Genomic DNA, 13,221 nt, shown 5'->3' on the forward strand with positions numbered 1-13,221 from the left:
TGGAGAGACTATAGTACATGTAAGCCCCCCCCCAAAACTAAAACTAAATAAATACAATATAATTAAAAAATCATGTCTTAAAACAACTTACACATTCTGTTCGGTGAACAAAAGAAAGCTAGTGAGACTGGTTCAATTTTAAAATTCAGAATAGTCCTAGAGCAGATAAAGAAGACATATTTATTACTAAGATCATGAATCCAGGCAATGCTAAGCACTAAGGAAAAAATCTTACAAAGAAGCATTTCTATAAGAGAAGTTGTTTTATTTTATTCCTGAGTCTACAGTTAAAAAAAACACACAAGCACATAGAAATTAGTGCCATTTCTGATATTACATTGATATAAAAGGTAGGAATCTACCAAAATGATACCCAAAAATATATGAGGTTTATAAAATATTTCTAGTTGTTACTATTATGGTTGAGTGCTTTAACATTTTGAACCTTGCTCAGATGTTATTACAGTATGTATGTAGATTTGGCAATTAAGCAATAAACCATGAAAAGGAGTATGATAATATGACCTTTTCTGGTTTCGTTCAAATCACTAGGAGAAAGGTTACCCTGACAGAAGTTGTTACACAATGACAAATCCCTTATCTGCATTATTGTTATAGTACAGTGGCCAGCTTGTAATAACTATAAATATTTTTCCTTTTGCAGATGTAGCAACAATGTTACACAACAAAATCACTTCCTTCATAGCTCTTTAGTCAAACCATTTCTTAAAAGTGTAAGACCATTATACAAAATCTAATTAATCCAAAGTTGCATAATTGCTTACAGTAAACAGAAGAGTTCTTTTATTACACAAGTTTAAGACAATCTACTTAATCCTAAAAGCTACCCTTATTAGTGGCATATGTAATATTGTAAAACACAGTACAACAAAGGAATTTATGGATTAAGCCTTTTAACTGACATTATCTTGCCTTTTCTTCAACAGTGGCATAAATGCATACATGTACACACACACACACACACACACACACACACACATGGATACAGTGGCATTCATTGCATAGATATTATGTTGACATGGCTGATAAAAGCACAGAAACATCAGAACACAAGTGTCAACACACTTCTGTGCATGCACCATGGTTACTCCTCGGGCCATGCAAAATTAACAAACACTGTGTTCTCAAGGGGCAAGCTCCTCTGCACCTTCCATGTGGAGGGCTGTGCCCCCACTCCCCCTGCTAATTATACAGACATACTAACTTCAGTACACCACAATCACCAGAGAAATGGCACATTTCCCATCCTCAGGGAACATCCATTTTCACACAACTGCTTACCAACTGCATTGTCAATGAAAATGTGTCAACAATACAGAGGTCGATTTTAGCTAAAAATTGACTGATACTAAGGAACCCCTATATATATATATATATATATATATATATATATATATATATATATTCATACATAAACATAGAGAAAGTGAGAGAGAGTGTACTTATTGTGGGCGAAAATATATTTAATTGAACAGAAACAGCCCTGGTATACTTCATCATAAATTAACTGATTGTACAGTAGAGACTGTGTGAGATCACAGTGCAGCAGAGATTGGGAAATTTGCCTTTTCCATACTGTAGTCCAATCTCAGAGATGGTATATAGAAGTTGCAGGTGGTGTTGGGATGCAAAAATAAAAATAGTTTATTTTATTTAGGTCATGTTTTAGATAAGTTATCTTTCGAATACTTATACTTGATGTTTTGAGGATTGACAGGTTGGATTTTTGAGTATATGTTATGTGTGTGTGTGTGTGTGTGTGTGTGTGTGTGTGTGTGTGTGTGTGTGTGTGTGTGTGTGTGCGCGCGCATTCTGCAACCACTGGTTGCCACAGTCAGCTTCAAGCATTCTGCAACCAATGGTTGCCACAGTCAGCTTCAAGCACTAGTCAGAAGACTAGGCTAAAGACCTGAAATGTGACTGGAGAAAAAGCACAACAGTTCAAGGCATTACTGGTGGCTCTAGTACTGCAAGAAGAGGAAATAGGTGGAGTTGAAAAAGAATGGCACTACATTAAAGCAGCATGTGTGAGGACTACAGCTCAGATATGCAGCCAAGTCAGGTATGGAAGTAAAGCACATAAGGAAAGTTGGTGGTGGAATACATTAGTCCAGAAAGTCATCAAAAGAAACAGGGAATGCAAAAAAAAGTGGGAGATAGAAAAGATGGACCAGGATAGGAAGAAATACTGGCTGGCTAACAAAGAGGCTAAAAGAGGAGTTGCAATAGCAAAGAACAAGGTATCACAGGCATTGTACCAGTTTCTGGAAAATGACTCAGTAGGTGGCACAAAGAAACTAGATCAGATTGCAAGGCAAAAATAGAAAGAGAAGACAGTCAGACACCCTTCATAAGGGATGCCAGCAACAACCTGCTTATTAGTCCACAGGATATCAAAGGTAAATGGAAGGAGTACTTCCAGCGGCTTCTAAATGAAGGAAACCCACAGAAGCTTTACTGCCCCAGGCACAGCCTACAATGATAGAAGAGGAGACCACCCCAGAAGAAGTAATGACAGCACTAAGGAAAATAAAGTCAGGGAAAAACAGCAGGCTCAGATGAGGTCACAGCACTCATGATAAAGAGGTTATATGAGCCAGGAGAGAAAGGACTCCTCAGGGTACAGAATGAAGACAAAGGCATGCCTCAGATAATTGGAGAATAAACATAGTAGTGCCAGTGTTAAAGAATAAAGGAGACATTCACAACCACAGGCAGTATAGAGCATACCTCTCAGCTGTCTAGATTTTTGCGTAATGTCCAGATTTTTGCCTCATATTTTTGGCCTGTTCTTCCTAGAATTTTCATTTTTCTGGCAAATCTTTTGCAAATCATTGAGAACTGAAGGCAGAAAATAATGACAGGCATTTGACTTTCAGGCTTCATACCCTTCAGGAAATTCATGCTAATGCTAAACCAGTTCTATCAACTTTCCAAATTTGTAAGAGCAATATTTAAAAAATGTCCCTATTTTTGGGCTTTTGTCCATTCATTATGTATGGTTTTGTCAAGAATTCTTGGTCTAAGAAGTTAAAAGGTATGGTATAGACCAAACTCCTATCATACTGTATGAAAATTCTGGAGAGGGTGATTGATGAAAGAATACACAGAGTAGTAGAAAGTAAGATGGGAGATGAGCAGTTTGGATTCAGATCAGGATGTAGCACAACTGACCCAATGTTTGCAGTGAGACAGATAGTTGAGAAGAAGCTAGAAATGTGGAAAGATTTTAAATGGTCATTCCTTGACTTGGAGAAAGCATATAACAAGGTCCTAAAAAAGCTGATTTGGGCAGTCCTGCTGTGGTTCAAAGTCTCAGAACCATTTGCAGAGTTAGTGTAGGCTATGTACAAGGATCCAATGAGTAAAGTAGGAACAGTGTTCGGTATTCACAGAGGGGTTCCCAGTAGGATTGGGAGTGCATCATGATTCATCTCTGAGCCCATTACTGTTCATACTGGTGATGGACTACACTAGCAAACAAGTCAGAGGGGACAAATCAACAAAGTCGCTCAATGAAGAAAATATGGCACTGCAGGCAGACACTGAGCAAGAACTTCAGCAAAGGATAGTGGAATGGAATGCAAAACTGAAGGCACACGGGATGAAATGAAGTATAGATAAGAGAGCTGCAATGGGAGCAAGTGAGGAAAATCAAATGAAGCTTAAAATGGAGGTAGAAGGCAAATAGTGGAATAGGTTAACAGTTTCAAGTATCTGGGAGTGGTAGTTGAGGAAAAGGGAAGTCTAAATAAGGAGGTCAAAGTTAGAATTAGAGTACTGCATCTAAGTGGCACCGAGTGGCAGAGGTAGTGTATGACAGAAGAATGCCAAAGAAACTGAAAGGTAAAGTGTAGAAAACAGTGCTGCACCCAGTACTACTGTATGGTACAGAAACCTGGGCAGTAAAGGCCATGCAATTGAGGAAACTAGAGGAAACTACAGGTGATGGAGACTGTGGAAAAGGTTAGAGAGAAGAGATTACAGTGATTGGGGCATGTGTGCAGAAAAGCAGATAAGAAGAAAATTTGGAACATACAAGAAGAAGGCAAGAGGAAACAAGGACATTCAGCAAAGAGGTGGATGGACTGTGTGACAGTCAGGCATGAGTGTCAGAGAAGGTAGGAGAGTGTCACTGAACAGAGAGATTGATAGCAACAGTTGACATAACACCCCGACCCCACATAGAAAATGGAAAAAAGGAGGTCAATGACATATGAATATATATATATATATATATATATATATATATATATATATATATATATATATATATACACACACATACACACACGTATATATATATATATATATATATATATATATATATATATATATATATATATATATATATATATATATATATATATATATATATATATATATATATATATATATATATATATATATATATATATATATATATGTAAACATGTGGCAAATTCCGTGCAACACAGTGCCACTTAATTAACAAGATTGTGTGCTTTTGTTTATTCAGAATACAGACTTCTTCAAATTTGCTGAAAACTGAGAGCCAGTGACAATTTTTACAAAAACAAACTCAGCCTCATTACAGTCTGCTAAACAATTGTGCTTTAATGTGGAAATCTGTTTAAATCTATGAACACTGAATTAATGCAGACAGCAATTTAAGAGTGAAATGCACTGTGACGCACCAACACTGGCCCAGTAATCAAGGAGCCTCAATCCTCACCACTGGCAACAGTGGAGAACGTATACATTGGGAGGATGACAAGTACACACACAGTAAGGTGCAATTTCCCTTAAGAGCACACAGAGACCACAGTCAGTCTGGGGCTGGTTTCTCCCTCTTTCTCCAGATCCCCAGTAAGACTCCCTACTGGCACAGCTATAGGGTTGAGATCTCAGCTGAGTGGCCAAACTAAGACCTCCAGTCTGTCCAACCAGTGCTTCATGTCCCTGTCCAAAGTACCTGATACACACACACACTTTGAAATTTGATTTATACACAAACACACACACACACCTTGGAAAGGCTGGCACAGGTTTACTAACTATGCCTCCTTCTGCCCAGACTATAAGGTAGTTTTCACCACCACCACCCACTACTTATCAGCTACTTTAATGCTGTTAGCAAAGGGTGGCCAATCCTACTGTATAATGTTACTATTAATCCAAATGGTAGTTTGACCAAGAGCAAGGCTATTAGGAGTGGCACACAATGTCACCAAATAGGTATGCAAGTACTCTCAGAGCTTAAATATCTCTCACAAATATCAGCCACAAAGATAGGTTTAAATATAATTAATAATAAAAGAACAAGAAAATACTCAACAAATTATCACAGCAACTTCAGAGTTCAAAATCACAGGAAATATTTAAAACAACATTGCAGGACAGTCTTAAATAAATAAAGAAAACATCTAAACTAATCCTTACTATATTTCTTACTGAATCTAAAATAAATTACTGTACCCTAGTTAACTTACTTACAGCAAAGCAAGTGCAGATGTTGTGAGAGGACGTTTTCAGGTCAAAGACAAAATACTAAATGCCCAGTCACTCTCTCAGAGAGTTCTTAACTTAATATCAAATATTACTGCTGGGATACTTGTAGCATGACATCATTTTTTGTCACCTGACTTCAGTTCCCAGGCTTAAAAACAACCATTGCTAGAAACTACTAGCATTTAGCATCTCTTTGTGAAAATACATGGCCTTCAGATGTTTGAAGATCCTGGAAGTCATAAAACAATAAAAGACTTCTATATGTCTGCCTAGTAATTATCTCTCTTTCAAGGCAACATAGAGTCCCCTAGTGTAGACATCCTGTCTCCTGTTGATTGAAACTGAAAGATAAAATCTCTTGTTTATGGCCCAGCAATAAAGTACTTCAATCTCAACTATTATTAAGTTTTGCAAGTTAATCATATATCTAAACAACTGCAATAGTGTATAAAAATATCTCTTCAGCACACATCTATACAATATGACATACAGTTCTAATATATTTGTAACACAGGCATATGAATCATTTTGCTATTCACAAATGACACATAATCATTTACAAAATTCCAGATAGCTGGGCTGGCAGTATCTCCTTTTGTTACATTTCTATATAAATCGTATTAATATTCACAAATGACATAATTATTTAAAAAATTCCAGATAGCTGGGCTGGCAATATTTCCTTTTGTGACATGTGCACTTACCATCAAACTGAAATACTGTGACAAGTGAGTGCTAAAAGAAGGAAGCATTTTATAATAAAATTAAGCTTTTAATTTTGTCTTCCTGTACATGCATGCATGCCTTAGCCATTCTGCATGAATGATGTTTATGTCACGTGACTGGGAAACATAATGATGTGAACAGCCATTTGACAGCCAACATGTGTATACAAGGGCATCTAACCTGAACCGAAGTCATTATTGTGGCTACTGTTTTTTTTTTCTTAAAATTCTTGAAAAGTCTATAAAAGTGTAACACATTTGCATGGCTGCTATCAAGCTACCTGACATTATGAATACTCTGTGAGAGGAAGCAAAGTAAATGCACCTCCAGAGTTCACAAAATGGTTCTGTGTGATAAGTACTGCTACTTGTCCCATAGAAATGTAATGCAAAATCTACAGGTGCAGCAGTAACCACAGCACACGAAATTACTGAGTTTTCATAAACTGCCCTGCAGTTCATTTATTACTGCCTGCATGTACCATGTGTAAGAACTTTCTGGTCATACATACAACTGCTTTCAATTTTACAATCGGATGTGGTTCATCATTTGTTTTCAAGACTGCAATCCAAATTGTAGCTTACTACAGGTCCCCCACCATGCCCCAAGATTCTCACTACACCTTTCTAAACACACTGGAAAATATTAAGATACAACCAAACACCCTAATACTGGGTATTTTCAACTACCCTGCCATTAACTGGATAAACTACTCGGTACCAACACCTTTTCCCAACGGTTCTTGGAATTCATAAATTCCAATGGCCTGGATCAAGTAATCCATTGTCCCACCAGTGGCTCCAATATCCTAGAGCTGGTCATTACCAACATGAGAGATAGATGCTCCACACCAGTGGTCACCCCCTCATTGGTCAGGTTAGACCATAAGCTAATCACCCTTGACATCCACATCCCACCCCCCATCCCTCAGTAAGGAAACCTCTGTAAAAAAACTTCTCCAAAGCCAACTTCATGCTACTCAAGTCAGAAGTGACAAACTTCATGACACCCATGCAGACAGGAGTTGAAAGTTTGACTGCTGAATCCTACACTAAGGCACTGTACGAGCACATCCACTTTTGCATGAATCATGCCATCCCAAATAGAACCAAGACAGTCTCCTCCAAAAAAAGGAAACCAATCTGGTGGTCCCCTGCCATAAAAAAACTATACAACAGAAGGAAGAAATTGTTGCAGAAAAGAAGAAAATCCCAGGATGCAAAAAACTCCCTTACCAGCCTCAGTAAGAAGCTGAGATTCCTCATAAAATTGTCCAAAGCTAGTTATGAAAATAAAATTGCAAAATATTCCAAAGACAACCACAAGGCATTCTATAGTTATGTCAAGAATCTAAATGGCAATACTCAGATCTGCTCTGAACTACAACAGAATGGCATTAAATATACTGATCCCAAGGATATTGCTAATATCCTGGCAGATCGATTTAGTGCCAAATTCACCGCCCTCTCACCCCCTAAAGGGTGCATCTCAATACCAAAAGATTGCCAAATTCCGGTAATCACGGCCACACAGGTAGAAACCGCACTCTCCAAAGCTAAGAATACAGCATCCATGGAACCAGATGATATCACGGGATGTGTACTACATGAACTACAAAATGAACTGGCACCTCACCTAGGTGTCATGTTTGATCATAGCCTCATCTCAGGCTTCATGCCCACTGAGTGGTGCACAGCTACAGTTATCCCACTCCACAAGGGGGACTCCACCTTGGATCCTTGGAACTACCGTCCCATCAGTCTGACGAGCCTGATCTGCAAGGGCATGGAACGCATTATCATGGAATTTATAAACAAAGACATTGGCAACCTTCAAAGACTGGACCCCACCCAGTTTGAGTTTGTGAAGGGCCGATCTTGTCTCCTGAACCTGACTGACTTCTTCGAATCAGTCTCCAGAGCTGTGGACGAGGGTAAGGCTGTTCACACAGCCTATCTGGACCTCGCCAAGGCCTTCAACACCATTTCCCACTCTGGAATCATAGATAAACTTACTAAACTGGGCATAAATCCCTATGTCATTCGATGGGTTGCCAATGGCTTACTGACAGAACCCAGACTGTAAAAGTAGCTGACTCCAAATCCAGCTTCAGACAAGTGACAAGTGGAGTACCTCAGGGTTTGGTCCCACTCTTGTTTGGCATCTACTTCTCTGAAGTACAAGCCAACACTAAGGGACTCTGGCTAACAAAGTTCGCAGATGACTGCAAACTGGGAGCCATTATTGATTCCCCAAATTATGTGGATTTTCTAGAAAAGGGCCTTACAGAAACAGATGCTTGGTGCCAGAGACATGGGCTCAAGCTTAATGCCAAGAAATGTATAGTTATTCCCTTTGGGAAAAAACATGTACCCATGAATTACCACATAGGTGACAGTGCACTAAACAATGAAAGTGTGATGAGAGGCTTAGGGACACAGATGGACAGTGGTCTCACCTTCGATAACCACGTTGCCACAACAGTCAGGAAATCCTTCTATGTGGCACACCTCATCACTAAGAGCTTTTCATCCAGAAAAAAGGATGTCATTGTCCCACTGTACTTGTCCCACTGTACTCATCCCTCCTTAGACCCATTATAGAGTACAACACCCCATTTGGTTGTACCTCACAAGACATCTGCAACAGCTGGAAAGGCCACAGAAATACCTCACTAAAAGAATCACAGGCCTAAAGCAGATGCCCTATGCTGACTGTCTAAAAAAATTTCCAGCTATACATGTGGCATATCGTCTACTCAGAGACGATCTCTGCTTTACATACAAAGCCATGTCAAATCCTGAGCTGTTGGACATGCTCCACTTAAAGAAGTCCCAATCCCTCAGAACCACATGCTCCAGGGATCTAAGCCTTGTCATCACAATGAACAAAACATGCTGGAGATATAGGTTCCTGACCCAGAGACTCCCCATACTCTGGAATAGACTGCCCATACGTGTCAAGCAGAGTGCCTCCTTGGCCTTCTTCAAGAGGAACCTTGACGATTGAATGGGAGATAGGAAATTCACCCCAGGGATCACATCATTTGCCTGCTAGACAGGGGTACAGGGAAGTAAATATTGTGGGAAGAAATATCCAGGGAATTGTTATGGCTAGGCTTGTATAGGCCCTAGGTCCGATAGCCTAGTACCAACCTATGAACAAGTTGGAAGTCCACCAAAATGTGTCATACAACAAGATGAAATCTCCACACACAAAAAGACACCTCAAGCAGCCATTTTTATGGCAGGTTTTTTTTTTTTTTGTGTAGTTACATATAGTAAGAAATACAGACAACTAGAGACTGCAATTGTGAAATGGATTAAAGAGATATTAGATGGAGGTACAGTTTTTTTATCATCTGCCAGTCACCTTTGCACATGGACTTTAAGCTATTGCAATTCAGTTGAGAAGAAATACTTGCGAGTAGGAGCAATGCAAAAGGGCATGAGAAAATTACTTACCCCCACATTTTGCCATATTTCTGCATGCACTCCAGATCAAAGTTGAAAAAACCCTGCAAAAAATAAAAATATGAGATTGTGAAAGAAAGAAAAAACATTCTATTTACTTTACACCTGCGCACACAACTTTGGATAAAGGGTTGAGAGACTGACCTTGATGAACACTGAACCTGTTAATAGTCTTTCTTCAAGGTTAATTAGTGCTTTGCACAATTTGCATCCATTTACAGTATTTCAGACTTTTCATTTAACCATTTTTATTCTTTCTTTCCTTAATATAGGTTAGCCCAACCTACCTGCTCTTCATTCAAACCACCTCTGCGTCTGTGAACTGAAAGGTTCATGCATTCACAAGAGAAGGGTGCCTATCTGTGATCCAAGTTTCAGCAATGACCCAGGTGCCAGAAGGTCAGTCAAGAGGAGATCTAAAGGAGGTGCTTTATCTGGTTCACCTTCAGTGGTGTGAAGTTGCAAGGTTCATACAAGGTACTGCAGCACAATCTCTGGTGGCCAGGTAACTGCAACTGGGACTTGTAAGAATGACAGCAGGTATTTTATATGGGATGGAGTCTCAAATCGAAGTTCATTTTGACCAGCAGTTGGGGGAGTGGTCACTGTATGCCTGCTTCTATACTGACGGTAGCAGATAGGTTATAATCCCGAAAGCTCCACAGTGTAATGCAGTGTGCTTCCACCCAACAACAGCTCTCTCTCTCTCTTTGAAGTGAACAATTAGGCTAACAGAGCATGTGGAAGGTTCAGTAACTTAGAAAAGTCCATATAATGGGGATTAAAATACTGCCCTTAGTACCAAGTTCAAGTGGCATGTAGGAATAAAGCCCCGATTATGGCCCACAAGATCTGAGTTTTATGGAGCTGACAGGAGAGGATGGATGCATCTATTCTGGATAGAGCAGTATGCATATTGCTGCAATACCTTGGAGGAGGGGAAGTGTAAGATAGACATCCTAGAAGTAGGTTTTGGCTCAGCAAGCTGCCATCTGATGGCAGTCTTCATAAGCAAGCAGAAGTGAGTGTGCATTCTCAGGGGGAGGTCATTATACATCCCACATGGTGGTGTGGGTATCTCACCCCTACCACCAAGTGGGTGGGTTTAGGCCATTCAATTATCTTTATAGCCAGGATGCCAACAAGGACATAAGCAACCCTCATGTCTCCCTGAATAACAGCCCTCTGGAAGTCTCCTGTCTCCATAAATTGTGGGGACTCACCACCATGGAAGAATAAATGGACTGACATTTGATGGTCACCAGGCATGAGGGCAAAAAGAACACAGAAAAAACACTGCCCTTGCCAAATTCCCTGACTTGAGTTTTTTACAGTGGTAGCCAACTCCTCTCTGAAGGGTTCAGTAAAGTTTTGGATGAAATATGACCAAGCTCCTAGTTTCATATGCTTTCCATCTTGTCATCACTAAATCTTTCCTGTACATTTTTACTGTCGAACATATCATATTAGGTAAATGCTTTGTTAATGGCTAATGTGACTTACTCATAAAAAACTGTATAGTATCAATGGATAGTTCTGTACATTTATATACATTCTAGCATCTCTCTTTTGATAATGTCAAACAAATTTAGACTATATTATGCCTTTAAATTCTACAATCTTTCATTGTATCTTTGTTGTACACTATGTAATTAATGATTTACTGACCAATGTATTTTATTGCCCAAGTACAAATTTAAGACTGAAACTATTATAACAATATTTACCTAATGGCCAGGCCGTGCTTGTAAATGCTCCTTGGGCAGCGCACGCCTCTCAATTATCAACTAAATAAATAAATGTCCACACCTTTGGTAATCTAAGCACAAGGCAGACTCTCCTTCTGATTCCTCATACCTTTACCTAGGCAAATAATACTGGGAAAATGGTACACAAATGCATAGCTTAAGCTGTACTTTATTTCGTCTCATTTGTTTGCCCTGTCTGTCCATCGTAATATTTTTCATTTTTTGATAGGTCATTGTGGATTACAGTCAATCAATATCAAACATTCAAGTTGCATTCTTGTTATTGTTCAGAAAATGTGCATTAATGTATAATTTATTGGTTCTATTAACTTTACAAGTGAATTAGAGTAAAGCTCAAAATTTATCCTTGATTTTGGCCTTTGTCCCTCATTAATAGGTTCATAGGTTAATTTTTGGTTTTATTCCTGATTATTGAACAAAGATGTTGAGAGCTATGCATAGATGGCAGCAGCATTACTTCCAAAATAAAAGTACAGCCTGCTTGGAATATTGAGTCCTTTTCTGTCCATCAGCACTTGAATAGCTCAGATCTATTCCCAACTGTTGGGATTCACGACTTTCTCTTTGGTTAACTACTTCTCAGCTATCATGTGGAGTATGTTGAGTCATGGAATCTCAGAATGATGTACCTTTTTTTCTTTAAGGTTTTTTTTTTTATCTCAGTGTAGAAGATACATCTCCATAATGAAACCAGTATTACAAGAATTGGCCGACTGTATTGCTTTCTTAAGGAATAAGGCAGCAGCATACAATTCTAGCAGACCATTTGATAAAACCTATTTGCAGAATGTTGTAGAAAAAATAAATCTTGTGTGCCCTAGTCACTATTTTAAGTCTTCTTATAGTTGGAGTGCTATACAATGCAGAATTCTTGGTGGAATGAAATAATTTTCAGGTAAAAATAGTTTACCAGTTAGGGCACTGGTTTGCAAAACTGGAGACCTGGTATAAAAACTCACTATTACAAAGTACATAGCTGGTCCCCTCTACCCTTCACTTCACTTCAAATGATGGTGCTTTCAACAAACCCTGCAAAGGAATTTGTTATCTCAGTAAGCCTAAACTGTCACAGTTAAGAAACATGATTTTATATATGTGTAACTATTCTGTGGATCATGCTATTGAGCCAATCAAAGGAAAAGTCTCACCTAGATGAAATTTCTTATAAACCGTCTGGAATTATTCAAAGTTACTGAAATGTATTGTACTGATATGAACAATTCCCCATCTCTCCATGTAGAAAGAGACAGAGAAGCAAACATCAGAGAATCTCATTTAAAAGGTATCGAGGTGGCAGAATGCAGTCGGTTAAGCTACCTTTCCACATGTTTGCATGCCATCATCTGCAAAAAATGTTTTTGACACCTAAACTAATGAGAAACAGTAAGATGATACTGCAGAATACAACTTTCAAAAGTGTGAAGAATGACACAAACTGTAGATGATGCCACAGGACATAGTTGTTACAAAACATTCCTCGAGAGTCCTGGCCATCTTAAAATTAATACTTAGTGAATGGAAGTCAAATTAGCTATCTTTCCTCAAGGGTTTTTTTTTCTTGCACAACAGTACTTGTTTCTGTAATGAATTGCTTTTCCTGTTGTTCTGTGGTGCTTCTGCGGAACTGACAAGAACTTCACTTTTCCTTTCACTGTTCTGACCATGTGAGGAATATTATGCTCTACTCTTCATACATTGAGTTTGACTAATGTGAATTTGCATCACTAATTATGTGGGCTGCC

At 38.8% G+C, this 13,221-nt stretch overlaps 1 protein-coding gene across 1 annotated transcript in view; it reads right to left on the minus strand.

Moving 5' to 3' along the window:
• Positions 1-13,221, minus strand: part of LOC122816597 (cytochrome P450 3A30-like) — a 451,471-nt gene that overhangs the window by 329,538 nt on the left and 108,712 nt on the right. Inside the window, exon 3 of the mRNA XM_044089497.1 lies at positions 9,702-9,754. Within this exon, the coding sequence (XP_043945432.1) occupies positions 9,702-9,754 (53 nt within the window). The remainder of the gene's footprint in view (positions 1-9,701; positions 9,755-13,221) is intronic.

Source organism: Protopterus annectens, chromosome 12.part0 (genome assembly GCF_019279795.1).
Source record: "Protopterus annectens isolate FY-2018-M chromosome 12.part0, PAN1.0, whole genome shotgun sequence".
NCBI lineage: Eukaryota > Metazoa > Chordata > Ceratodontiformes > Protopteridae > Protopterus > Protopterus annectens.